The sequence below is a fragment of the Mustela lutreola genome, chromosome 9, assembly GCF_030435805.1.
Source record: "Mustela lutreola isolate mMusLut2 chromosome 9, mMusLut2.pri, whole genome shotgun sequence".
NCBI classification, from domain to species: domain Eukaryota; kingdom Metazoa; phylum Chordata; class Mammalia; order Carnivora; family Mustelidae; genus Mustela; species Mustela lutreola.
This window is the reverse complement of record NC_081298.1, coordinates 13,768,098-13,792,387: the sequence shown is the minus strand read 5'-3', so window position 1 is coordinate 13,792,387 and position 24,290 is coordinate 13,768,098. Positions and strand designations below refer to the sequence as shown.

The 24,290-nt window shown below is 50.9% G+C and overlaps 1 protein-coding gene across 4 annotated transcripts in view; it reads right to left on the bottom strand.

Moving 5' to 3' along the window:
- Positions 1-5,018: 5,018 nt before the first annotated feature.
- Positions 5,019-24,290, bottom strand: part of SLC13A3 (solute carrier family 13 member 3) — a 69,905-nt gene continuing 50,633 nt past the window's right edge. For all 4 annotated transcript variants that reach the window (XM_059132955.1, XM_059132956.1, XM_059132957.1 and 1 more), the window contains 4 exons: positions 20,737-20,849; positions 12,580-12,741; positions 10,062-10,199; positions 5,019-6,766 (listed from right to left, as the gene is read on the bottom strand). In XM_059132955.1, the coding sequence (XP_058988938.1) occupies positions 6,590-6,766; positions 10,062-10,199; positions 12,580-12,741; positions 20,737-20,849 (590 nt within the window). In that variant the 3' untranslated portion in view covers positions 5,019-6,589. The remainder of the gene's footprint in view (positions 6,767-10,061; positions 10,200-12,579; positions 12,742-20,736; positions 20,850-24,290) is intronic.

Genomic DNA, 24,290 nt, shown 5'->3' with positions numbered 1-24,290 from the left:
GTTGAAGCCCCTCGAAAAGAGGTTCAACATTACAAGACCTTCCAGTTTTTCCAAGGATGCCAATCATTCCCTTTTTAATGTAAAATTTGCCAAGTTTTTAAAGCCCCCATTTAAAAAAAAAAGACCTCTGAGCAGGCCAATCGGAACAAGTCTGTGGGCCAAAGCCAGCACGAGGACCAAAGCCAGCACGAGGACTGCCAACTTCTAGTCTCTGTGGGAATCCTTGGTAGGGCTGGTGCTAGGGAGCGGGCTAGCTGCCCCTCTGAACCTCGGGGGCTCTGGGCCGGGGGTAGTACATCTGTACGTGAATGCCAGCTTTGCCACTTACTATGCTGTGTGACCTCGGACGAGACACTGTCCTTCTCTGAATTCGTGTGGGCTCTGCTCTCATGAAGAGACTAATACCTGCCTCTTAGGATTGTTTGAGGATTCAGTGAAATAAGTTAGGTAGAGCACCCAGTAAGTACATAAATACCCCTGCTCTGCTTTCTCCCCTCCAGGCTGATGGCTCTGCCTAAGGGAGCCCCTGGCAGCTCCGGCCTGAACCTCTGGTGAATGTGTAAGATTTGGGAGCTCGATGGCAAGGAAGGGAAAGGGCAGAAGATATTTTTGGCTTTTCTCAGCACATTTAGGCAGTTGCCTCTGCCTACACAAAGCTGGCCTGGCTTCAAATCCCACCACATCCGGAAGGGTCTTCTGAATCATCCAAAACAGCATCGGCTTTTTGAGGGGAATTTCTGGGTGGAGGATTCAGAACCATAAGACAGCCTAGGAAGAGGAAGTGGTAAGCCTTCAGATCTAGGATCAGCTTGACTCCAATGACTCCAATGTTGGAGTCATTGAATTTTACAGCCTGTGGGCACAGAATATTGCCACCCTCCACTCAGCCTGGGAACACGGAGAGGTGGCTAAAATCTTGCCAAAAAGATAATGCTACCTAGTAGACACAGAATACAAGCTATATATATTAAATACGAGCTATATAATTAAAAGTTTTCTAGTAGCTGCATAAAAAAGGAAGTTTATTTTTATAAATTTTTTATTCAACTTTCACTAAGAGTTTTATTCAGCCTGATATATCCCAAACATCCACTCAAAACATAATCAATATAAAATTTATTAAGGGGATATAGTACCTTCATTTTTTTGTACTCAGTTTTAAAAATCTGGTGTTTTTAAAATGGAAGAGAGTCAGCGTAAGGCATTAAAGAGGGGTGGAGACTGTGGCAAATAAGAGAGTTCACCTATCAGTTTGTGTTTTCCCACCACCGCTACTCAACTACAAACAGTTGTTGCCAGGTAACGATAGGGTCCCCTGTTGCCAGACTTTTCTTTTCCAAGAGAAGCACAAATAAAGGTTTTGGTGTTTTTTAATTTTTTAAAAAAGATTTTATTTATTTATTTGACAGAGAGAGAGATCACAAGTAGGCAGAGAAGCAGGCAGAGAGAGAGGGGGAAGCAGGCTCCCCACTGAGCAGAGAGCCTGATGCGGGACTCCATCCCAGGACCCTGAGACCATGACATGAGCCGAAGGCAAAGGCTCAACCCATTGGGCCACCCAGGCACCCCAACAAATCGAGATTTTAATGTGAAATTTTCTGAATTTAAAAATATTAGAAATAAATTAATAGTTTTTTTAATTAAAGATTTTTATTTATTTGACAGAGATCACAAGTAGGCAGAGAGGCAGGGGGAGAGAGAGAGGAGGAAGAGGCAGGCTCCCCGCTGAGCAGAGGGCCCGATGTGAGGCTCAATCCCAGGACCCTGGGATCATGACCTGAGCCGAAGGCAGAGGCTTTAACCACTGAGCCACCCAGGCACCCCCAATTAATAGTTTAAAACTCATGAAAGGTGACCCCAAAATCCTGACTGTGTGCTGGATGCTGACCTGGGGACCACTAGGTTACAAACTCCAGTTGGGTCTAAACCTTCCCTGCCATGTTTCCTCACTTTGCCCCTCTAGACCCAGTCTCGACTCTTCTTCTCCCCTGAGCCCTGGGATTAGACCTGGCTGGGCAGCCTCAAAGGACTCTCCTGCTTCTGGCTTCCGTGGGTGCGATGGTTAGTTTTCTGTGTCAACATGGCTATTTGGTCAAACATTATTCTGGACGTTTCTGTGAGGGTGTTTTTGAATGAAAGTTTCATTTAGATTAATGGAGTTTGAGTGAATCAGATTGTTGCCTCATTATGTGGTGGGCCTCATCCAATCAGTTGAGGGTGCAGATAGAACACAAGATTGACTTCCCCTGAGCAAGAGGGAATTCTGCCAGAAGATTGCCTTTGGACTCTTGCCTGGGTATATATATGTATATATTCCATCCTGCTCATTCTGTTTCTTTGGAGAACCCTTACTGATAAGTTTGGGTTTGGTCATGGAGTGTGCCAGCAGGAGAGCTGAGGGAGGGTGTAGAGAAAGGCACAGGGCAATTTCCCTCTTTCGAGTCATCAAGGGCTGTCTGTGCCCCAGGAGTAAAGGTGCCAGCCCCATGTGGGCTTCTGTCCCTCAGAGTCTCAGCTGGGATGTTCTCCTCCTTCCCACCACCGAGGACTTGCATGGTTTCCCACATGGTTTCCCGCATGGTTTCCCTTGCCCTCTGCCTGCACCTTGGACCTAGACCCATTACTAAGAGATCCTCAGATTGACTAGTCTGTGTGCTTACTATTGCCTTCTGAGACCCTGACTGTGCACTCTTCTTATCTCTCTAAAGTCCAAAACCTAAAGGACCTGCTAAGGTCTGTTATGGGTAGAGCCAGGAGTCCAAAGTGGCTCACAGAACTCCTCTTTCAGTGGCTTTTATTCACCTTGTTTTTCATCTATCATCAGTGCTTCCATCCTGCTGCCCACTTGACTCTGTAATTTCCTGATCTATGCACCAGAATACGTACCTGTGTATCCAAACCTTCCACATACCTGTTGTTTGTTACTTCTGCGGGTTGCTGTTTCCCACAGTGCGCTGCCCCATGTTTCACTTCAACACCATCACCCCACCCCCTGCCATGAAGGTCACCTAGGTGGCCTCCAGCTCCTAGGTACTGCCAACAGCAGAGGCCCGAATATCCTCCTACATAACCTCTGTGGGGACCATGGGACAATTTTGCTGGGATATGAACCCAGAAGTAGGAAAAGTGGGGCCACAGGGAATGCAGGTAGCAAGTTCCCCGAATTACTGCCGTGTCACTTGCCAGGCTGATGGTAGGGGGTTATAGTCTCCTCCCATTCCACCATCACTTCTTGTCCCCTTGCTTAGTTTCCATTGGTCGGATTAGCGTGTTGTGGCATCTTGGTGGAACTTGCATCTGTCTGATTACAGGTGGGTTCAAGCATCTTTTTACTGAGCTCTGGCCATCTCAACACCCTGCTTCAAAATGGCACAGCCATATCTCACCCTCACCCTGCTTGCAGGTGTCACGGTAGGAGTCTTCCAAAGACAATGGCCAAGCCTTCTCCCCTCTCTGTATGCGGATGCTACTCTCCTCACGAAGGAGTGGAACCTAGTTCCCTCCCCTTGGACCAGGCCAACTTTTGACTTGCTTTGATCAATAGAGTGTGACAGGGTTGAATTCTTAAACTCCCAAGCCCAGACCTTCAGGAATCATGTAGCTTCTGTTTTTTGCCTTCTGAGAAGCCCACTGTCAGGCTCAGAGGTCTGGGCTGACAGGCTCCATGGTCTGGTCTGGAGGCTCCATGGTCATTGTGACATTTAAGCTCCAGCGAAACTCCCGGCTGAGTGGCCCTGGCCACACCACATAGAGCAGAGAAAAAAACCATCCCTGCAGAGCTCTGTCTAAATGCAGAAACATGGCGTGCTGGGGTGGCTCAGTGGGTAAGGCATCTGACTCGCAATTTCAGGTCAGGTCATGATCTCAGGGTCGTGAGATCGAGCCCCATCGGGCTCTGAGCTGGGCATGGAGCCTGCTAAAGAGCCTCTCTCCCTCCTCTCCCTCTCCCTCTGTATCCCATCCCCTGCTCAAAGTCTCTCTCTCAAAAAAAAAGTTTTAAAATGCAGAAACATAGGCCAATAAGTTGCTGTGTTCTGTATAGCCACAGGAACTCAAACAGGTGTTTTGCTTTGTGTTTGTTCTTTCTGACCTCTTGTATTCCAGACCAGAATGTCATGTATATTTCCAATGAAATGCCACCCCTGCCACCTACCTTCCTCCCAAGCCATCATGAGCACGTGACTGACTCCTTCTGGTCTCAGTCTAATGCCACCTCCTCAGAGAAGTCCTCCCTGACCACCCTGGTTGAAGTGGCTTCTGAGTCAGTTTGTCACATTGTCCAGTTTCATCTTTTTCTTAACCCATATCATGACCCAGAGTCATTTCATTTACCTGCCCGCTGCCTGTTTCCTCAGCTAGCACGTAAGTTCCATGTGGACGGGGACAGTGAATGAGCACACAGTCAGGTTTTAAATAAATATCGTTGAATGAATAAAGAGTGAGCAAAGAAATGAATAGGACAGACTCTGGATCAGAGGGCAAGATTGCTTTCTTATAAATTCTGGTATAGACTCATTTATCGAATATTTCCTGACCACCTGGTATGGGCCAGAAACCATTATAGGTATCAGAGTTATGGCACTCAACAAAATAAAGTTTGTATTCTGACAAGCTGGTATTCCAGAGGGAGCGTAAGTTAATAAAGAATAGAATACATAATCTAGGGGCCTGGCTAAACACTTAGAAGAAAAATAGAGCAGAGTAAGGAGATGGAGAGAAGTGAGGGCAAGATTCTACACCAGATGGTCAGGGAAGAGCCTCTGGGGACATGACATTTGAGCACAGACCTGAATAAAGTGAGGAAATGAGCACATAATTGCAAGCGAAGTGTTCTTGGTAGAGGAAACAGCATGTGCAAAGGCCCTGAGGCAAGGTGGTTTAAGCACATGGCTGGAGTGGAGAGGGGAGAGCAGTAAAGAAATAAAGTCAGGGAGGTCAATTCCATGGAACCCCCAACTCAGGAATTTGGGGCCCTAAAGCTCTCTTATGCCTAGAAAGCAAATAATCTATAGGCCCAGTGTTGATTAACACTCTTTATTTTATTACATTTTCAATCAGAAGTATTTGAAATCATGATTCATCTGGTTACAGGTCCCACGGGTTTCTCTGTAAATGGACTTCTCCCGTCCCCTGTTCTCCAGGAGTGCATCTCCCAAGCCCTCTGGGCTGCGACTGTGACTTGATTACTAAAGTACTCACATGGGAAGAGGTAGAGCCCATCCTCCAACGTGGGGGCCTCTCCTCTCTCCTCCCCGCTGCTCCCAGGGAAACATCCATGACTCACTCGTGCCGTACTGAGTCTCTGGCTGCTGCTTGGGGATCATGGTCCCTCAGATGTGTAGGAAGGGAGACACGAGGCTTCCAGAAGCCCCATGGGCACCTGTCTGGTGCCAGGCTAGCGCTGGGCCAATCCCTTCACTTCTTGAGCACCCACTGGGCCTGATACTGTGCCGTTCACTGGGGATACCCACGCGCTTCTGTTGGAAACGAGGAGGGATCAAATCATCTAGAAAAGCCCCCGCCAGCCCCTGGCTCAGGAGAATCTCGGTTGACCTTCTCTGCAGAAGAGGGTAGGATATATTGCCTGCCTGAGAAATTTTACCCTGGCCTTTGATGAGGCCCCAGTGTATCTTTTTTTTTTTTTTTTTTTTGTCATTCCTGAAAAACGTGGCCTTTGCTAATTAAACACCTTTACCCCTCTGGGGATGGATAAGAAAGGAAAGACCAGCTGCTGGAATCAGGAGTAGCGGGCAGTGACAAAGGGCAGCGACAAAGGCCCCCGTGGGCCACACGTAGGAGAGTCCTCTCTGGAAGGACAGTAGGGCCGGGGCTTGGCCTGACCCCAGAATTACAGTGAAACTGATTCAGACAGAAAAATCCTAAAAAACTTGGGTAGAGATGTCAGCTGGGGGTTTCTAGAATGCCCCTGGTGTGCCGGGGCCCCCAGAAGCGCAGCGAGGGGGGTTGGCGCAGCCTCCCTGTCCTCAAGAGGTCATCTGTCCCTCCCCTGTCTCCAAGGATTGAAAGTGGTGTACTGGCAGGGGTCACGTTCAAACAACGGGCACAGAATGGGCACCAACTGAGCAGGACACACCACGGCTGTGAACACCTGGAACACTGCACCCCCAAAATCCTTCCTCTCCGAGGAAGGTGACCTTTAAAGGCAAGATGACCTCTCCGGAGGGTAACCTAAGGTAGGCCGTGGGGGATGTTAGCAGTGCCCATAGGAATCAATGCCCCCCTCCATTCCAACAGTTTAAGACAAATGCCATATTCCAGATTTGCTTCCTGTTGCTGGGATAGGGCGCTCTTGCATTCTAGCCATATAACAGCTCAGAGATAAAGGAGCTTATTTCTCTGGCAGCGGATCTGGGAGATGTCTGGGCCCTGACCTCCATGAAAGAGAAGGAGACCGTGTCCTAGATAATGAGCCTGTGGGCCCAAGTGGACCACTGGAGGTCACCCTTGCTTGCTGCATACTGGATCACAGAAAAGAACTGCCCAAGATCGTCCTTGTAGAGTCCTAGCAACAGGTGATGGCAGAAGCCTTCTGAGAGGGCCCAGCTCGAAGAGCGTCCTGAAGGGGGACTCAAAGGGTCCGAAATGTGTCGTTGGCCAAGGCGGATGGCAGTGCTGTGATGTTGGCTGAGTGGATGTCGGCCCAGTCTGGGAAGACGCCCAGCTGGAAGATGGTCTGTGCCCAAGTATTCATGGCCAAGCTGAGCAGCAGGACACCCATGAGGTTCATCAGGAGGCCTGTCCGTACCTGAAACAGAGCCCCGATGAAGAGAGGGATCAGCTCAGAGCCCATTGTACAGGTGGGAAAACCCACGCTCAGAGTCAGGAACGTATTCACTCAAGATCTCCCAGCCGGGAAGTGATGGTGCCAGGACAGGGATCCAGGCTGCTGGGTGCCCAAGACCCTACCACCTTGACGCTACCCTAGCCCGCCCCTCAGGGGCCATCCCTATGACACCCTTGAAGGGGGATCATTACTACTTCCGCTTTACAGAAGAGGAACATGGGGCTCAGAGAAGTTGGCTAATCCACATCACGCAGCTTGAAAATAATCTGGTTTGATCACTAACACACATACACACTCACACACAACACACACACACACACACACACACACACACTCATACATGCTCACACCTATCCACCTTCCACGTCTACTGAAGGCTATACTTCTTTGTTGGGAAGAACTTGTCTCAAGGACATTTTGACCTTTTTAAGTAGCTAGAACAAGTCTGCCCGCTTGCTTTTCCCCCCGAGCTAACCTCTTTTGCCATTCATTCCAACCCGGCGCTGAAAATCTGTGGTTTTCCGGTCATTCGACCTTAGTATTGCTCAACTGTGAACTGTGCGGTGAGGGAGTCATTCACTCTCTTTTTAGTCTCCCTCTTTAAAATCTATTCCTTCCAGAGAAAGGCTCCCTTAGGTGCTATCCTGCCCTTAACGCTTCTCTCTTCCTTGCCAATTGCCCTCTTGAGCAAGCAAGGCATCCAGGCAATCGTTTTCAGGGTGAATGTAATTATTTTGCTTTTTTGTCTTTGCCTTTATTTTTAGACTTACCTTCTATGGTGTACAGTACCAGTTTTCCATATCCAGGTGTGTCAGAAACTCTTCTCTTAAAATAGTCTTACTTAAAGTGTTTTTAAGTGTTTTTAAGGGGCACCTGGGTGGCTCAGTCCGTTAAGTGTCTGCCTTTGGCTCAGGTCATGATTCCAGGGTCCTGAGACTGAGCCCCACATCGGGCTCCCTGCTCAGCAAGGAGCCTGCTTCTCCCTCTCCCTCTGCCCACTGCTCCCCCTACTTGTGCTCTCTGTCAAATAAATAAATAAAAATCTTTAAAAAAAAAAAAAACCCAAGTTGATTTAGGAGAACGGTTATCTCCATATTGCACAGATGGCTCACGGAAAGGGCATCAGTGGTAAAGGGAATACACCCAGTGACAAGGTCAATGGCATTATGTTGTCCTGCCTCTGCTCTTGGAGGGTCTTCAAGCCCTGGCAACACTGGAGAATTGGAAGGGGACTGGCCAAATCTTTGGGGTGGCTGGGAGGAGGGCTGGGCTCCTGGGAGCCTGGCTCCAAGTGCCTGCTCTGTCCCGCATTCATCACGTGGACCGCCTAGGCCATCCCTCTTGGGAGCAGAGCCTGCAGGTGGGCACGTGGCTCCAGACAGTGGGCGGCTCTGACAGGTGCGCCCCTTTGTGCCCCCTTGTCTCTCCATTTCTCTCATGGTCTCCTCGTTCTCAGGATGGCTGTTATGTCTGATCCCTGCCCTCTGGCCGCTTTCCCTAAGCCTCTCTGTTTCACACTCAGCCCCCCTCCACCCCGCCGCCAGAATGACCTCAGAAGGGCAGGAGTCACGGGACACCTGGGTGGCTCAGTTGGTTAAGCGGCTGCCTTCAGCTCAGGTCATGATCCCAGGGTCCTGGGATTGAGTCCCGCATTGGGCTCCTTGCTCGGCGGGGAGCCTGCTTCTCCCTCTGCCTCTGCCTGCCTCTCTGTCTGCCTGTGCTTGCTCGCTCGCTCTCCCTCTGTCTCTGACAAATGTATAAATAAAATCTTTAAAAAAAAAAAAAAAGAAGAAGAAGAAGAAGGGCAGGAGTCAAACCTCGTCCCCGCAAAGTCGGGAAGGAGAAGTGACAACATTCTAGAAAGGCTCTCTCATGGCTGTTTTCCTGCTGGGCCCGTTTACTCATGTTCCATACTTGGCCTCTGAATTAGTTGAAGAAGGTCTGTTCCCACTTCAAGGGGGAAGCAAGAAAGTGAATCATTCTCTGAGTTCTGTCCTAGCCCCCAAACACCTGATAACATCCAAGAAGAGCCAGATCCCAGACACATGCCAGGACATCAGCTCCCAGCAAAGCCCCCGCGGATGCTGGCCTCCGGGCTGCACCTCCAGTGATTTGCAGAAGAGCATCTAGGGTGCCTGACTCTCCCTCTGATGGGAGCCAACCGAGGATTCCTAAAGGCACAAGGATGTTCCAACATAAACCCCAACCCCAAGCAATGATGAGACTCGTTCTCTCGTCTCTGAGTCTCTCTGTCACTCCGTCTGTGATTCTGTCTGCTACTCGTGCTATTCAATAAACTCTGTTTTCACTTTCTCTGGCTCACGTTTGATTTCTGTCCTGCATGAAGCCAGGGGTCCCTTGGCTGGTCCTGTGGGACGTTCCCCTGGGTTCCTGGACCCAACCTGCCTGCATCAATGGCCCCGCTCAAATCCCTCTAGAGTCCACCATTGTGGGCTGTGTAAGGTTCGGTCTGTGCCCTGCCCCTCGGCGCCCCTCCCGTCTCCCAGCCCTCTGGCCTCATCCTCCCAACTGGGCTCCAGGCACCCCAGCCTCCTCCTTCTCTCTTGTTTGCTCTGTGACCTCTTTCTGTCTCTCACTCTGGCCTGGCCCCTCTCCTCCCTTCCCCTCCCGGTTTGTCCTGCCGGAGTCTGTGCGCCTGGAGAGACCGGACCCAGAACCGGTTTAAGCATATCACCCTCCTCCCTTCTTCCAGTTTAGGATTTGCATTCCCTGAGTGTCCCCAGGCCTCCAGTGGAGGGGAAGTGGCATCGGGAGGCAGGAGGGAGGGAGGGAGGAGTGGGGTCAGCAGGGGAGCGAGGGGAGAGGAAACACACTGGCGGATCCCCCCACCACCCCCGCCAAGCCACCACCCTGGCTTCGGCCTCAGCCCCCACCCCCACCCCGGGGGTGCAGCCTGCTTCCCCTCTCTCCTACAGATTCCAGGCACGGAGCAGTTGGCTGAACAAGTAAGAAAAGAGAGCACTGCCCCGAGAGAGAAGGAAGTCCCTTGTCCCCGAAGCAAACTCTGGAAAGTCCTCATTCAGGCAGTGTTTCCTGAAATTGTCTAAGCATAAGAATCGACCCAGAGTGTTTGCTGAAATGAACCTAGATATTCCTGGTCCCACTCCAGATGACTTATTCAGACACTGGAGGGGCAGATGGAGGAGCGGGAGCCGGGGTCCCCGCCAAGGCGTCTTGTCTAGCCCCTGCTGGCCACCCTCCTCTCAGGCCTCTGCTAGGACGAGCCCCGACTCACCATGTCTTTGACCAGCAGGTGTCCAGAGGCGAAGGCAATGGAGTTGGGGGGCGTCGAGACTGGGAGCATGAAGGCGTAGGAGCAGCCGACCGTGCCGGGGATCATCAAATACAGGGGGTGCACTCTCAGACGGATGGCCTGGTCCGGGTGCGGTGGGGGGGAGGGGACGACCACGACAGGGCAGCGGCGAGGAGCCACCACAACAGATGGAGATGGTCGAAAGCCACAGCCACAGAGACGGAAAGAGACGTGACGACAAAGGCGTAGCAGCCGAGACCAATCACAGCGGACAAGGAGACGTGTTTAGACACACACAGACAGACATGCAGCCAGAAACGCAGATCCACGGACAAGAGCAGAGACAGACAAGAAGAGAACACAAACCAAGGGACACACGGAAAAGATATTCCCCCAGGTTAGTGACATTCTGGGGGCTGCAAGCTTGGGTGGGGAAGATTTTTCTAGAACCTTCTCCACCCTGAGAGCACATCGTCAGACTGGGAGGACTTGCTAAGACCCAGCTTGCTGGCCCCACTTCCCCTAGAGTTTCTGATTCAGCAGGTCTGGGACAGCCCAAGGAGCCTGCATTCCTCACAAGTTTCTAGCTGAGCCTGGTGCCAAGAACCACGGCTCTAACACACCCAGTCCCCTGCCTGCTCCTTCCCTCAGTGGAACAGTCCTCACAGCCAGTCCCTGGCCACCTTTAGTGGGGGCCTCACCAGTTTTCGGAAGCACAGAGAGGTCGAGATAGCATCGACTGATAAGCATTTCCCAACTTCTAAGACTCAAATGCGTCTGTGTGTTGGCCTCATTCCGTGGCTGGCTCCTCACCTTGCCCAAAGGACGTCTTCATCTACAATGCCTGTTGGTCTCTCCTCTCTACTATCGGATTTAAGATAGGGCATTTTTTGGCCCCTCGAGGGAATTTTGATAACCCAAAGCATACACATTTTTCTCAAAAAGGGCTAAATTCACCCCCTGATGTGCAAAACGTTTTTGGTTTGGATGATAAGCACCATTTAGAGCACCGGGTCATTCACTAGTGTCTTCTCCAGCAAAAGTTGCCCCGACAGACCTGGCAGGGTCCTCCCCGTCACCCCACAGCACCCTCACCTCTCTCAATCATCGGCTCCCTCAGATCCCGGGGGGTCTACGGATGGGGGTGTGAAATGGCGAGCTCACTCTGGAGGACAATTTGCCCACATCTAATAGAATTAGAGAAGCACATGCTTTTCAATGCAGGGGTCGTGTCTATGCATGGATCTAGATGGAATCAAAGGTTCCCAGACAAGGAAAGGTCAAGGGTGCCATTGTGGGATCACAGAAAAGGCTGGAAGTGACCTATGTGTCCCTCCGTAGAGAACCTCGATAGACCCACCGCTATCCACTCATACCAGAATATCCTCTAGTCACTGAAAAAGGGTGAAGTGCATCTCTGTGTGTAACACAGTGTGAGCGCCATTACAAGTTCATGCAAAAATAAGCCAACTAAAACCCAAAACAAGGTGGCTCAGAGACGTGTGCCTGGTCTATCACCGTTGACACACGAAGCGTGTAGTTGCCACACTGATTTAATGAGATCAGTTCTGGAGTCTATTAAGAGAATCATATGGCTTGGTCTTCTTTAATCTGTTTAAATAGAAAACTCTGCTGATTGCTTGTAGCGTTCACCGGTTTTGAAATTCCGAACACAAACTCGATTTGATCACGACACATCGTTCTTCTCCCATGGTCCTGGATTTATTTTGCTATTTGCATCTTTGTTTACGTGGGAGATGGGGTTGTGACTTTCCCCCACTGCCTTGGCTGTCCTTCTTTGGTTTTGGTGTCTGGGTTTTGTTCACCTTATTCCTGGATTGAATGATTTTCTCCATTATTCTGTGCTCTGAAGTACTGTGAGTAAGGTGGGAGCTAGCTGTCTTTGCAGGCTTGCTAGTTCTCTCCTAGCCGACCTTCTGAGGACTGGCTGGTGATTTTTAGGACAGCGGTTCTCAACGGGGGACGGTTTTGTTTCCCCTACCGGGGGACATTTGCCAATGTCTGGAGACATTTTTGATTGTCACGATTTAGGTCAGTGCTACTGCTACCTCATGGATAGAGGCAAGCATGCTGCTGAGCCGTCCACCACCTACAGGACAGCCCCCCCTCCACAACAGACCATTCTTTGGCCCCCAGTGCCAATAGTGCTGAGAAACCCTTCTTGAGAGGGAGCTTAGAACTTCGCCTACCGTTAGAATTTCTTCTGTGGTTATTTTTCTGCTCAGATTTCCTACTTCGTCTTAACCCACATTTGAAAATTTTATTTTCCTAGAAAAGTCTCTAAAGAAGAAAAGTTGGTATGCTTCAAAAGTATTTACTCTGAGCCTTTCTTAAAGAAGAAAAAAGAATCAGGGTCTGACACCTGCATGCATTTTGGAAGAGAACAAAGGCCTCTGTAGCTGGGATGGAGCTCTCGTGGCAGGGGACAGATTTCTGAAGTTACCCTCCCCACCCCCGACTCCCGCCCCAGGACTCTCACCAGCTCTGCCAGCACCGGCAGGAAGATGATGATCGTGGCCGTGTTGCTGGCAAACTCGGTGAAGAAGGCGATGACGACGGTGATGAGCAGCACAGCCAGGGCGGGGGGCATGTTCTCCAGGGGGTGCAGCTGCCCACCGATCCACGCAGACAGCCCTGACTCCTGCGGGGCACACGGAGCATCTGTTTACACCCCCATGCAGCCACAGCCATCATCCCCAGGGGCTGGGTCTGGGAGGGAGGTTAGGATGAACCCAAGTGGTGACAACAGTGACTACCAGGGCCACTGAGACTCAGAGAGGGTCAGCGACAGGTCCAAGGCTACATCTTCCTGCCAACGGGCACCAGCCTCTCTGCTTCTTGAGCTGCTCTCTACTCCAGCTCTAGGACCTAACTCCTGGATCCCCCAAATAATCCATTTGTCTCTAGTCCCCCCTGAGCTCCAACTGAAGTGAGAGGGGAAACAGGACCCTCTGTGGATGGTGATGAATGACAAAAATATTAACATGATCATGTATGCAAAAACATTCATGAGTTGTCTGATCATTATGTAATGATATATACAAGATATCCCATCTACCATCTATAAAACCTGTATCAGATATATGTTAAATGCAGCCCTAACAAAATGATCACCAACAATAGAGATATTTGTGAGTCATGATAAGGCCAATCCATTACGATGATAACATAATATTGTATTATTACTCATTTTAGCACAAGAATCATCATCCCTGAGGCTTTACGGTTTGCTTGGTACCTGCACGCCATTTCCTCATCAACCCCTCCCAGCCTTCCTGGAAGGCAGACATTTGTCTCTGTGTCACAGACGAGGAAACTGAGCCTGGTGAGTTCTTGTGACTTGCCTACGGTCCCCAAAAGTCATAATCTGAGATGTCTTTCACATTCAAGGGCATGTACTTCTCTCTCTCTCTCTCTCTCTCTCTCTCTCTTTTTTTTTTTTTTTTTAAGATTGTACGTATTTATTTGAGAAAGAGAAAAAGCGAGCAAGAGAGAGAGAGAGAACACAAGCATGGGTTGGGGGCAGAGGGAGGTGGAGAGGCACAGGGAGAAGCAGACTCTCCGCTGAGCGTGGAGCCCAGCATGGGGCTCGATCCCAGCCCCGGGATCATGACCTGAGCTGAAGGCAGACGCTTAACTGACTGGGCCACCCGGGCTCCCCACTGCTATGTACTTCTGTAAGCAAACATGGTCCTGCAAAGTTCCCTATCACTTGGGGACCATCCTCTGGACACAGCAGTCTGTCATGAAGAATGGTGATGGCCAGAGCTGACAACACCCTCCAGGACAGAGACATGCCGCGCCGCGCCACTTGTCGCTCTCGGCCCGTAAGAACGACTCGGAGACTCACGTAGCGGCGAACCTTCTTCTTTAATCCCTTTTTTCTTCTTCCTCCCGGGTTTCAGCACCACTTGTCGCTCTCGGCCCGCAAGAACGACACGGAGACACGCGTGGAGGCAAACTTCTTTAATGGCTTCTTTTTATCTTCTTCCCCCTCTGGCGCAGCACAGCACGCAGCTCCCGCCGCCCCGCTTGGGCGTCGCCGCCGCCTCCAGGGCCGCGTGCCGCCCCTCGGCGCCCGCCGCTGCCACCGCGGCCATGGTCCGGGCTGCGGCCCCCTCCGGCCCGCGCGGCGCGGCTCGGCCTGGCTCCCGGCGGGCCGGCCCCTCTACAAGTACATTCAAGCATATATACACCTGCAGCTTAGCCCGCCTAGCCAATTACCGCAGTGCTCATGCACCTCCCGCGCGTGAGTGGACCTAAATGAACAGCCAATCATATTCAGTCCCTTACAGCTCTTATAGTAGGCCTCCTGTACTGGCTCCCGACAAGAAAGGACAAGTTAGATCATCCCCTCCCTGGCTCCGGACTCCACCCCTGCCCTCGGTGTTGCAGAATTAGCATCGTGCCCTCTCCGCTGACTTCTGCAGGAGTTACTCTGTGTAGGAGTATTTAAATCAAGTGTGTGCTTACCATAGCGCTTTTAGCAACCCAGTATCCTTTGATATCATACACTTGGGTTTTTCAAAGAAATTGTATACATTTCTTTTATATTTGATGGAAAATTTACTGCTTATCTAGAACTTAAAATTTCATAATGGATTCTAGAACACAGCATACTGTTTTTATGTTTTTACATAAATAAAATACTACACTTGGGGGCACCTGGGTGGCTCAGTGGGTTAAAGCCTCTGCCTTCGCCTCAGGTCATGATCCCAGGGTCCTGGGATAGAGTCTCGCATCAGCCTCCCTGCTCGGCGGGAAGGCTGCCTCCCTCTCCCACTACCCCTGCTTATGCTCCCTCTCTCACTGTGTCTCTCTCTGTCAAATAAATAAATAAAATCTTTAAAAAAATACTACACTTGTCTCCAGAATTGACTTAAATGTTATCTCCAAGGAATGAATAATAAATGCTTAAAGATATTTTTCCCTAGAAGATGCTTTGTAAAATTTAGATGCTGTTTTTTGTCTGATAGCCTAGAAATGATGGCACATGGCAGAGTCAATGCCCCAGGCCTTCCCCAACCAGGGAACCCTTAAAGGGGAAAATGGGGCCACTGGTTTTTCCCAAAGGCCATAGGTCTGGCTAAGAGACTGATGGCAGTTGTGTGTGATTTAAGGGAGAGAGGCTGGAGAGAAGGAATATTAATGACTTGGATGAATGAGAAGCCAACTCTGGGTGGCAGGCTTCCAACCAACGTCCCAGCACACTTGGGTCCTTGGCTCAGCTTCTGCAACCACAGGGAGGTCTGGCAGCTTCAGGGGAAAGAACCCCCAATGCCTGGGGTTCTCTTGGGGACTCCCAAGGGCTTCCCCTGCCCTTTCCCATTCCCTTAGGTATTAGAAGCTCCATTTCCTTGGAAACACATGGTCCCACATTGTCCCAGGGACTCTAGAACCAGCAACAGGCCAGGTGAGAGGCCATGCGGCCAGAGGATGAAGAGAAAGGGCCCCAAAGTCAGCTTAGGATTATTCCTCACGTTAATCCTTCCTAGCTGTGTCATCCTGGACAAGTAACTTAACCTCTATGTGCCTCAATTTCCTCATCTGTAAAAGCAAATATAACAGTGCCTATTCCAGAAGGTTATTATTTGGAGAAAAGGAGCAAATCTACAAAAGCAGTCGGAAACCACCCCAGTACGTGGTGAACCCCCAACATGTGCCAGCCATCATTACAAGTCACAAGATGCCAGAGTTGGAAAAACACTCAGAAAATGTCCAGTGTGTTGGTTGTCAAACTGTGTTTCTTAAGGCCCTCAAAGATGTCAAGAAATGCCTGAGGCCCCACTGCAGGATGGGAGGGGAGAGGCTTGACAACTTGAAGAGCCTCATCAAACACAGTAGACTTGGCTGTGTGTATACTGTACTGATTATAAGCTGTGTGACTTTGGACAAATTGAGGAACATCTCTGTTCCTTGGTTTCTTTAGGGGGTTGTGGTCAGGATGAAACAAGTGCATGCGAAACATGGTAAGCACAGAATAGGATTCACTATTCTTATCTGACAAGCACTTAATACAGAGTTTACTCTGCACTGGGCACTATTCTAAAGACTTCGCTAATATAACTTATTTAATCCCTGTAACAACTCCATGAGGTGAGTTGTAAAATTATCTCCCATTTTATGGCTGAAGAAACTGAGGCAAAAAGAGGTGATGGCTGGCTGGAATAAATGAAATGACTTGTCCTAGGGTTGGAATTTTGAGCTTATAATCTAGCTCTTACTTCATTAGGCTACCTTTCCAATAAATGGCAATCATCATCATCATGGCCATCACCATCAGCCTCATCATCATCACCACCACCATTATCATCATCACCACCATCATCGTCATCACCACCATCATCACCTTCATCATCACCATCATCATCATCACCATCACCACCTTCATCATCATCACCACTATGATCACCACCATCACCATCATCACCATCACCATCACCACCATCATCACAACCACTACCACCACCACCACCATCATCACCACCATCACCACCACCACCACCACCACCATCATCATCACCATCATCACCACCACCATCATCACCACCACCATCATCATCATCACCATCACCATCATCACCACCACCATCATTATCACCATCATCATCACCACCACCACCACCACCATCACCACCATCATCATCACTACCACCACCACCATCCTCTCTGAGGTGACTCTCCAGCAAGAAGTGAGAGATGGGGAAAATAGACATGTTTCTACTTGCCTACAGGCCTTGCTCCCTTCTCACTTACTCTCAAGCTCCTATAACCTGAATACATATTCATAGATAAGTTTATTTGGGGGATGATTAAATGAGATATATGTGAAGGTGCAGAAGAAGACCAATTTTTCAACCCCTGAGATAGGAAAACTATAATAACAATAACAGTAGTGAGGTTGAAGGTGGCTCTGGTTTTAGCACTGGTGTGTATCTGCCCTGTGCTGGGCACGTTCCATGCCTCACATCATCAACACTCCAAACAGCCCATCTCACAGGTCATGTCCAACAAATGTTCACTGAGCATGTTGCGTACCAGGACTCTTCTTGATGTCGGAATAGGAATGACTAAGACAGATGTAATGTAAGCCCTCACAGAGCTTACATTCTGGTAAGAGAGACATGAAGAAGCAAACAAATGATCAGGAAATTTGGGGGAAGGAAACAGGAAGGAAATAATGGGAGAGTGGCTACAGGGGAAGCTACTTAGACATGGTGCCAGGGAGGACCCCTGAGTTGGTGACCTTGGTGCTGACCTGAAGGACCAGGACTCAAGATCTTGGGAAAGAGCATTAGGCAGAAAGGAAAAAAATGCAAATGTCCAGGGGTGCAAATGCGTTTAGTGTGGCTGACATTAAGGGGCCAGTAGGATTGGAGGGGAGCCAATGAGGGAAGAGAGGTAGGCACGGATACCAAGGAGGTAGGCAGGGTCCAGGCCATGCTGGGCCCTGTGTATAGGCCAAGGAAGCCTTCAGACTCAAGTCTAAATATGTGGGGAGTCATGGGAAGTTTTATAGGGAGAGAAAATGCACAGAGGACACTAGGTGGGTTTAAGTGAATTGCCAAGCTCAGAGAAAGCCCTGGGAACAGCTTCCAGCCCTCCCGAACCAGCACTGGGGAGTCCACACATTCAGGCTCACGCTGGACCCCATCCAAGGACCTGGAAGCCCCAGGAGGCCTGGCAGTCGCCTGGGGAGGGCACTGGGCAGAGGCCAGGAAGCAGGGTGTGCCATGAGCGCTCTGGTCCCTCCTGGGGCAGGCTGTGCTGGCCTGGGGAGGGACTGGTACCAGCAGGGGTTGGGTGAGGAGGGCAGCTGCATGACAAAGCCCTTGTTGAACAGAAACCCCAGCGGCGGTGCAGGGCTGGGCCAGGAGCCAGACCAGCCTCCCAGCATGCCCAGCTGTCCTGCTGCCCAGCCTCCACTGAGAGCTGAGACTTTTTCCACCACATCCTGAACTCAAAGAAGCCTCTGGGGGTATAGGGTATAGAACCATGTCCTCTATCCCCTGCCTCAGGTACAGGCAAGGTTCACACCACCTGGATAAGTGGCACCTTCTCCACCGAGCTGCTCAGGCAAGACTCTCCATGTCATCCCTGATTCTGATTTCCCATCCCCCCACCCATTGCCTCCAGATTCAATTATAATAACCAACCACATCGGCTGAGTTCCAAGTGCTCCATATGCATTGGCTCATTTCATAACTGTAACAAGTCTATGACTTGACACCATGAGCATTCCTGTTTTGCAGATGAGAAAACCAAACCACATAGCAAAGAGGTCCAAGACCCACAACTCCAACCCAGACAGTCTGGTTCGACAGCCCGTGATTTTTACCATTGCATTGCGCGCGTGGCCTCTTCAGGACCTGGATAGTAGGTCATTTCCCTTGGGAAGCCTTCCCTGATACATCCCCAGTAGAAGGCAAAAGTGAGAAAAGTCAAGTCAGATGGGCAGGAGTTCAAATCCCAGCTCTGCTACCTATGAGCTGTGTTACTTAGGATCAGTCGATTAACCTCTCTGGTCCTTGGGATTCTTAAAATGGAGACAAAGACAGTATTGTTGCTCAACCATCCTTTTGTTCCCTTTGAAGTCTATACTATTGGACTTGTGTTATTTGTTGAGGGAAAAATGAGTAAAATAAAAATATATGTCCTAAAAAGGAGTCATTGTGTCAAGAACCTGAATGTGCCATCCCGATCACTTTCAGTGAAGGCTTTGTGGGTGACCTGATGTAACGGCTTAGCACTCCGAACTCTGAGGGCCCACTTGTCCCAGTGCAGGGAGCCAGGGCCCGTGAACAGGAGCAGGCCTCCACTGTCAGCCCGAGGGGCTGTCTCAGACCTTGTCTTGCCCAAGGTCACACTCACTCATGGGGTGGCTCACAAGCAGGGATGCTGGGGTATGGCCTGGCCATCTCAGCCCAGGCCGGACATCTCCGAAGGACCAGCTCAGCTCCACGCTCCCTGTGGGGTTGGTGGAGGTGTTGTGGAGTCTGCTCATGGTTGTGCTTCCGCCCCTGCCCTCCCCCTATCCACAGCCGGGAACCTCAGGGGCACCACCTAACACCCCTCTTCACTCGCCTGCATTGCAGAGTCTGCTCCCTGGAGGGGGAACCCCCAAGAGCCACAGGACAAGTGTTTAGAGAGAGTGCGGGGAGTTCTGCGTGCACCCCATGTGCAAGGGGTTACGCCAGCTCTTACGTTCTTCTAATTACTTTCAACAGGCCTGAAGAGTAGAAACATTGATCCAGTTCATAGATGAGAAAGCTGGTGCCCAGAGAGGTTTAGAAACTTGCCCCAAGAGCCCCAGTGAGGAGTGGTAGAGCTGGGATTTGAATCCGGACCCTCAGACTCTCGAGCCTGGGCCTCTTACTAGCATACCCTTTGTGGGTATCTTACATCCTATCCACGTTGGAACCTGAAAATTAGAACTGAATTAAAGAAAGGAAGCAATCTGAGAGGGAATCTCAGGTTTCCTTCACCTTCGTTTCAGATTAGCCCTTAATCGGCTGTGGTTTTAAATGCCTTGGCTTACAAGGAGAGGTGGAGCCCAGCATCGTGAATTGGAGGAGTTCAAATCCCGGCTCTGACAATCTCCTGGTTTCACAAACATAGGCAAGCTACTCAGCCTCGAGTTACCTCCGTTCCCTCATCTTTGAAGTGTGGACGCAACCGCACAACTGGGCAAGAAGAATCGAACCCCCATTTGCAAAGCGCTTCACGTGATGCCTGCACTTGGGAAGTTCTTGAAAATGAGCCATTAGGAGGCTGGACTCTGAGAGCTGACGACTAGAGTTGGAACCCCAGCTCCTGAGCAGAGTGCAATCATACGACCTTCAGGGAATTGCTTAACTAACTTCTCCTTGCCTCAGTTTTCCTATCTGTAAAATGGGGACACAAATACTACCCAGCCCCTACGGTCAGCGTGAGCATTTGAAGGGCTAACAGCGAGGCTGCCCCTGCTCTGAGCAGGGCCCTCTGACCCTGTACCTGCACTGCGCCGACAGCCACAGCCTCCTGAAATTCTGTGCTCTGTTCCCCTCGCTCTAGTACCAGCCCTGCCTCTGAGCTCACAGAGCCATCTAGAACAATATTCATAATCACACTAACTAATACGAACAACTTCTAACATTTATATCGTGGTGGTTACGAGCATAGGCCATGGCATTAAACTCCCTGGATTCGAATCTCAAGTGCATAGCTGTGTGACCTTAGGCAAATCGCTTTACTTCTCTGTGCCTCAGTTTCTTAGTCTGTAGAATGGGGATAACAGTGGCATTCTTGCCAAGCCTTCCCAATAGGCTTATTGGGAAGTTTAAATGAGGTAATGCATGTAAAACACGAGGAACAGTGCCTGGCCCCAGGGGGAGAGCAAGGTGGGCTTATTCCTCTGTGCCCAGGGGACACTGCCAGCCATGAGAGTAGGAGTAGATGGTAGTAGTGTGCTCATCGTGGGCTCCTGGAGCGTCTGGATCAGACCTTGCTCCTTTCGTCCACAGCACCAGATACAGAGGTTGGAGCCATGATGATGCCAGTGTGGCAGCTGGGGAATCTGGTGGCCGTCTGTGTGCTCCGGCCTGGGCAGCCGGGACAGCGGGACCTGCGTCCTCCTTCCCGGGCTTGCAGCTCTTACCTCACAGCCTTTGGCCATGGCGAAGCCCCCTCCCAGGAGAAGAATGATGTTCCAAGGCACCGTGTCCTGAACCTTTTTCCAGGTCAGCAAGGGCTCTGTCTCTTCGTTGGAAGCTGGGTGGAGAGAAGACACTTAGCCTGAAGAGGGGACACGGGTACCCCCCCCGGGGGGGGGGCAGCAGAGCAGGACCCAAAACACACCCAGGACACTCATTCTGGGGAAGGGTCACCAGCCCCTGCAGCCCCATCTTTGTGGGGACACCTGAGGGGTGGGTCTCCCGGAAGCCACAGTCTGGCTCTAGCATCTGATGTCGGAGCTTCAGGGAAAAACCCCTCGAGCATCACGAGGGGCCTCTGCTCCATTCAGAATGAAAATAATTGTCATGGCTTCCAGAGCGTGAGAACCTCCTGGAACCGGGCACCCCACCTCCGCGCAGGACATCCTTTCAATGTCCCAAAACCCCTTCTGGGGCAGTGCAGCTTTCATCCTCATTAATCATAGAAAAGGCTCGCTTTGTCATTGAATGTGGACAGGAGGGAAAAAGTGGAAGGAAATTCAGGAAAAGAGAAACACGGCGTATCTTCGGTTCATGGGATTGTGGGAGGATTTTATTTCCTCAAAAGCAGCAGTATCTGCGAGCAGGGGTTAGAACGAGATGCGGCAAATGTCCATGAAGAGGGAGGGGGTGGACACTCCAGGCCCTGCCAGCCTCTGTGGAACCTGGAGGCCACGTAGGGTGGGAGCATCCACAGAAAGGACACATGTGAGCAGGCGTGGCTCCCAGGGAACCCTGCTGACCAAGGTGGGGGTGCATTTAGCCCGAGGGCTGGTTTGCTACACCGTGTTTGGGAGCATAGGCCTGGAGACAGACCCTGCTTGGATGTTGGCTCACTGCATGCCCTTGATCGTGACCTGCCCTTGAATGTGACCTTGCCCCCATATCCTCGGCCGACATGTGGCGCAGAAACAGCCCCTGGAGGGTCCCTGGACCACTGATGAGGCGACGAGAGCTAGTGGTGGAGGACACGGTCCTGTTCGGCTCATAGCCAGATCCCCGCGTCCCTGCCTGGCACCCGGCCTGTACTCCAAAGCGCTTGACTGCTAATGTGATGTAAGATGTGTCACCCGATGCCTGCAGCAGGGTGAACGTTCCTGAAAAGGAACCGTCCCCACAGGTGGCCATCAGGGAGGCCGAGAGGACAGGTCCAGCTCGTGCCCAGGGGCGCCCTCCTCCCCAGGACAATTCCTGGTCACACAACCACTGACACTTTGTTTCTCCTTCTCAGCCTTTTCCAAATTTCGTTATCTAAGATGAAAGCTGGAAGACGTCGGATGGCTCAGCTCTCCGCCTTTAGGCAAGAAAGTATTATTTCATTAATTCATTAAAGGCAGGCAAGTTCTGAAAAAATAAAGGGACTTGCCGCATGGAGGAGAAGGCCCCAAGCATGGGTTCAACATCACGCAGATTAAATGAGTGACGTGGTGAGCACTGATGAGGCCACCTGCCCCATGATAGGCACAGATTGTGCCTTCGCTTGATTGTCTTCACGGTGTTCCCATCCGACCACGCCCTGGCGGCTGTTTCCTAAAAGCAGAGCGTCTGACTATGGGAATCTCATACTTCTAGCCCTGCTTTGTGCCAACGAGCTGTCTGAAGCAGTGGCTGGAAAGCACAGGCTCTGAAGTTGAACTAGATTCGAATCCAAGCTCTGCCGTTCGGCTGTGGGGTGTGAGCTAGTGACTACTTCCCTGAGCCTCAGTGCCCTTATCTGTAAAAGGGAGCAATTGTAGCTCCTCAGAGACCCTCTGGGGAGAGGACACGGGCCCCTGGGGGCAAAGGAATCAGCTCTGGGTGTGGGCCAGAGCAAGCCCTTGGTTATTCATTTCACAAATATGTATTGAGGACCTACCACATGTCAAGCACTCCTCTAGGCTCTGTGGATTCAGAAGTGGCCAAAACAGACACAATCCCTCCTCCTAGAGAACTTACGTTTCCAATAAGGGAGGCAGGGGAGAAACCAATAAATATATAATGCCAGGAAATATAATGTGTTGGGAAGGAAAGAAAATAGGGTAGAAGGGTGGAGAGTGACAAGGCAGGGATGCTTTTCTGGGTAGTGTAGTCAGGGAAGGCTTCTCTGGGGAGGTGACATTGGATGGAGTCTGTGTACAGTGATGGAAGTGAGCCACAGGACATCTGGAGGAAGAGCTTGGTGGACAGAGAGGAAATGAAAGTCATCACTGCCCTCGTCCCCACCATGAGCCACAGGCACACTGCCCACCAAAGAGGAAGCATTGCCTCGATATTTGCTGAGTGACATAAAGGGACAGAAATGCAAGTGTGACTTTACCCAGAGAAGAACGGAAGACAGAGAGTACAATAAGAAGATCAAGGTTGGCCTGGACGCCTGGGTTCTACCCCTGTCTCTCTTTAGCTAGCTGTGTGACCTTGATCAAGTCACTTTCTCTCCGTGGGAACTGGCCACTGTCCCAGGTTCCGTGTGAGTCCTGCTGGCTGAGTACGAGAACGCATCATTTCAGCCCCGTCCTTGCGGGCCCACAGATGGTCAAGGGACAGGGGGTGCTCCCGGAGGCTGCCCTCTCCCATCCACCAGGCAACACCCGAAACTCTAGCCCAAAGAGCTCTCGGCTGAAGTGGCGAGCTGCACTCCATGGGCAGACCAGACCCAGCTCCTAGACGTGTTCTGCTGCTGGCCCACACAGGGTTTCTCAATTCAGATTCGTGGCCAACACTTAAAAGCAGGGAGATTGCATACAATTTTTGTTTGTTTGTTTCTCTTGAAAAACCAGCAAATCTGGCAAAACTAGCCTTGCTCTCCTGCATGGTGACACTCGGTGGAAACTGAGTCACAGATGCCCTTTCTATACAGGCTTTGGCTTGCAAGTTTTCCACAGACCCGACGATGCGAGAGGGTTGCCCTGATGCGAAGGGTCTGGCCAGTCACGAACCCTCTCAGCTGCTGTTTTCCTTGAACAGACATTGTTCTGTTCCCACAAGGCAGAAGGAAAGCCGGGTGGGGAGGGTTGTGTGTCACAAAACACATTTTCCTGCGCCTAGTCTGCCGCACCCAACACTCTTCCCTCCCTGTGGGCATTTGAGTTTGCAACTTCTGTTCCATGAAACTACTCAAGCCAGGAAAGAAGAATGTCTAAGGGACATGTTCATTCTCGAAGTGGGAAAGCAACCTAGGAACAGACAACCTAGGAACTCACCAGGGTCACCCAGCAAGTCAGTAACTCGGCTGGGATACCGGACACGGACAGCACAGGCCCTCCCCACATTCCCGGCAGAGAGGAAGCCCCTGGCTTTCCAGGTGACGGAACCACGGACAGGACCCGATCAAGGGCAGCCGATCCCCAGGCTGGCCGGGCATCTACGAGCTGGCCTGGTGGGAGGGCTGCCCAAATACCACGCCAGACCAAGCAGATTCTTCCTCTCAGCAGTCCCCATGGGAAGCAGAGAGATAGCAGGTGCATAGACGTATAGCGAAAGATCAAGGGACAGAGGGCAAGCAAGGCTGTGGGCTACAGGG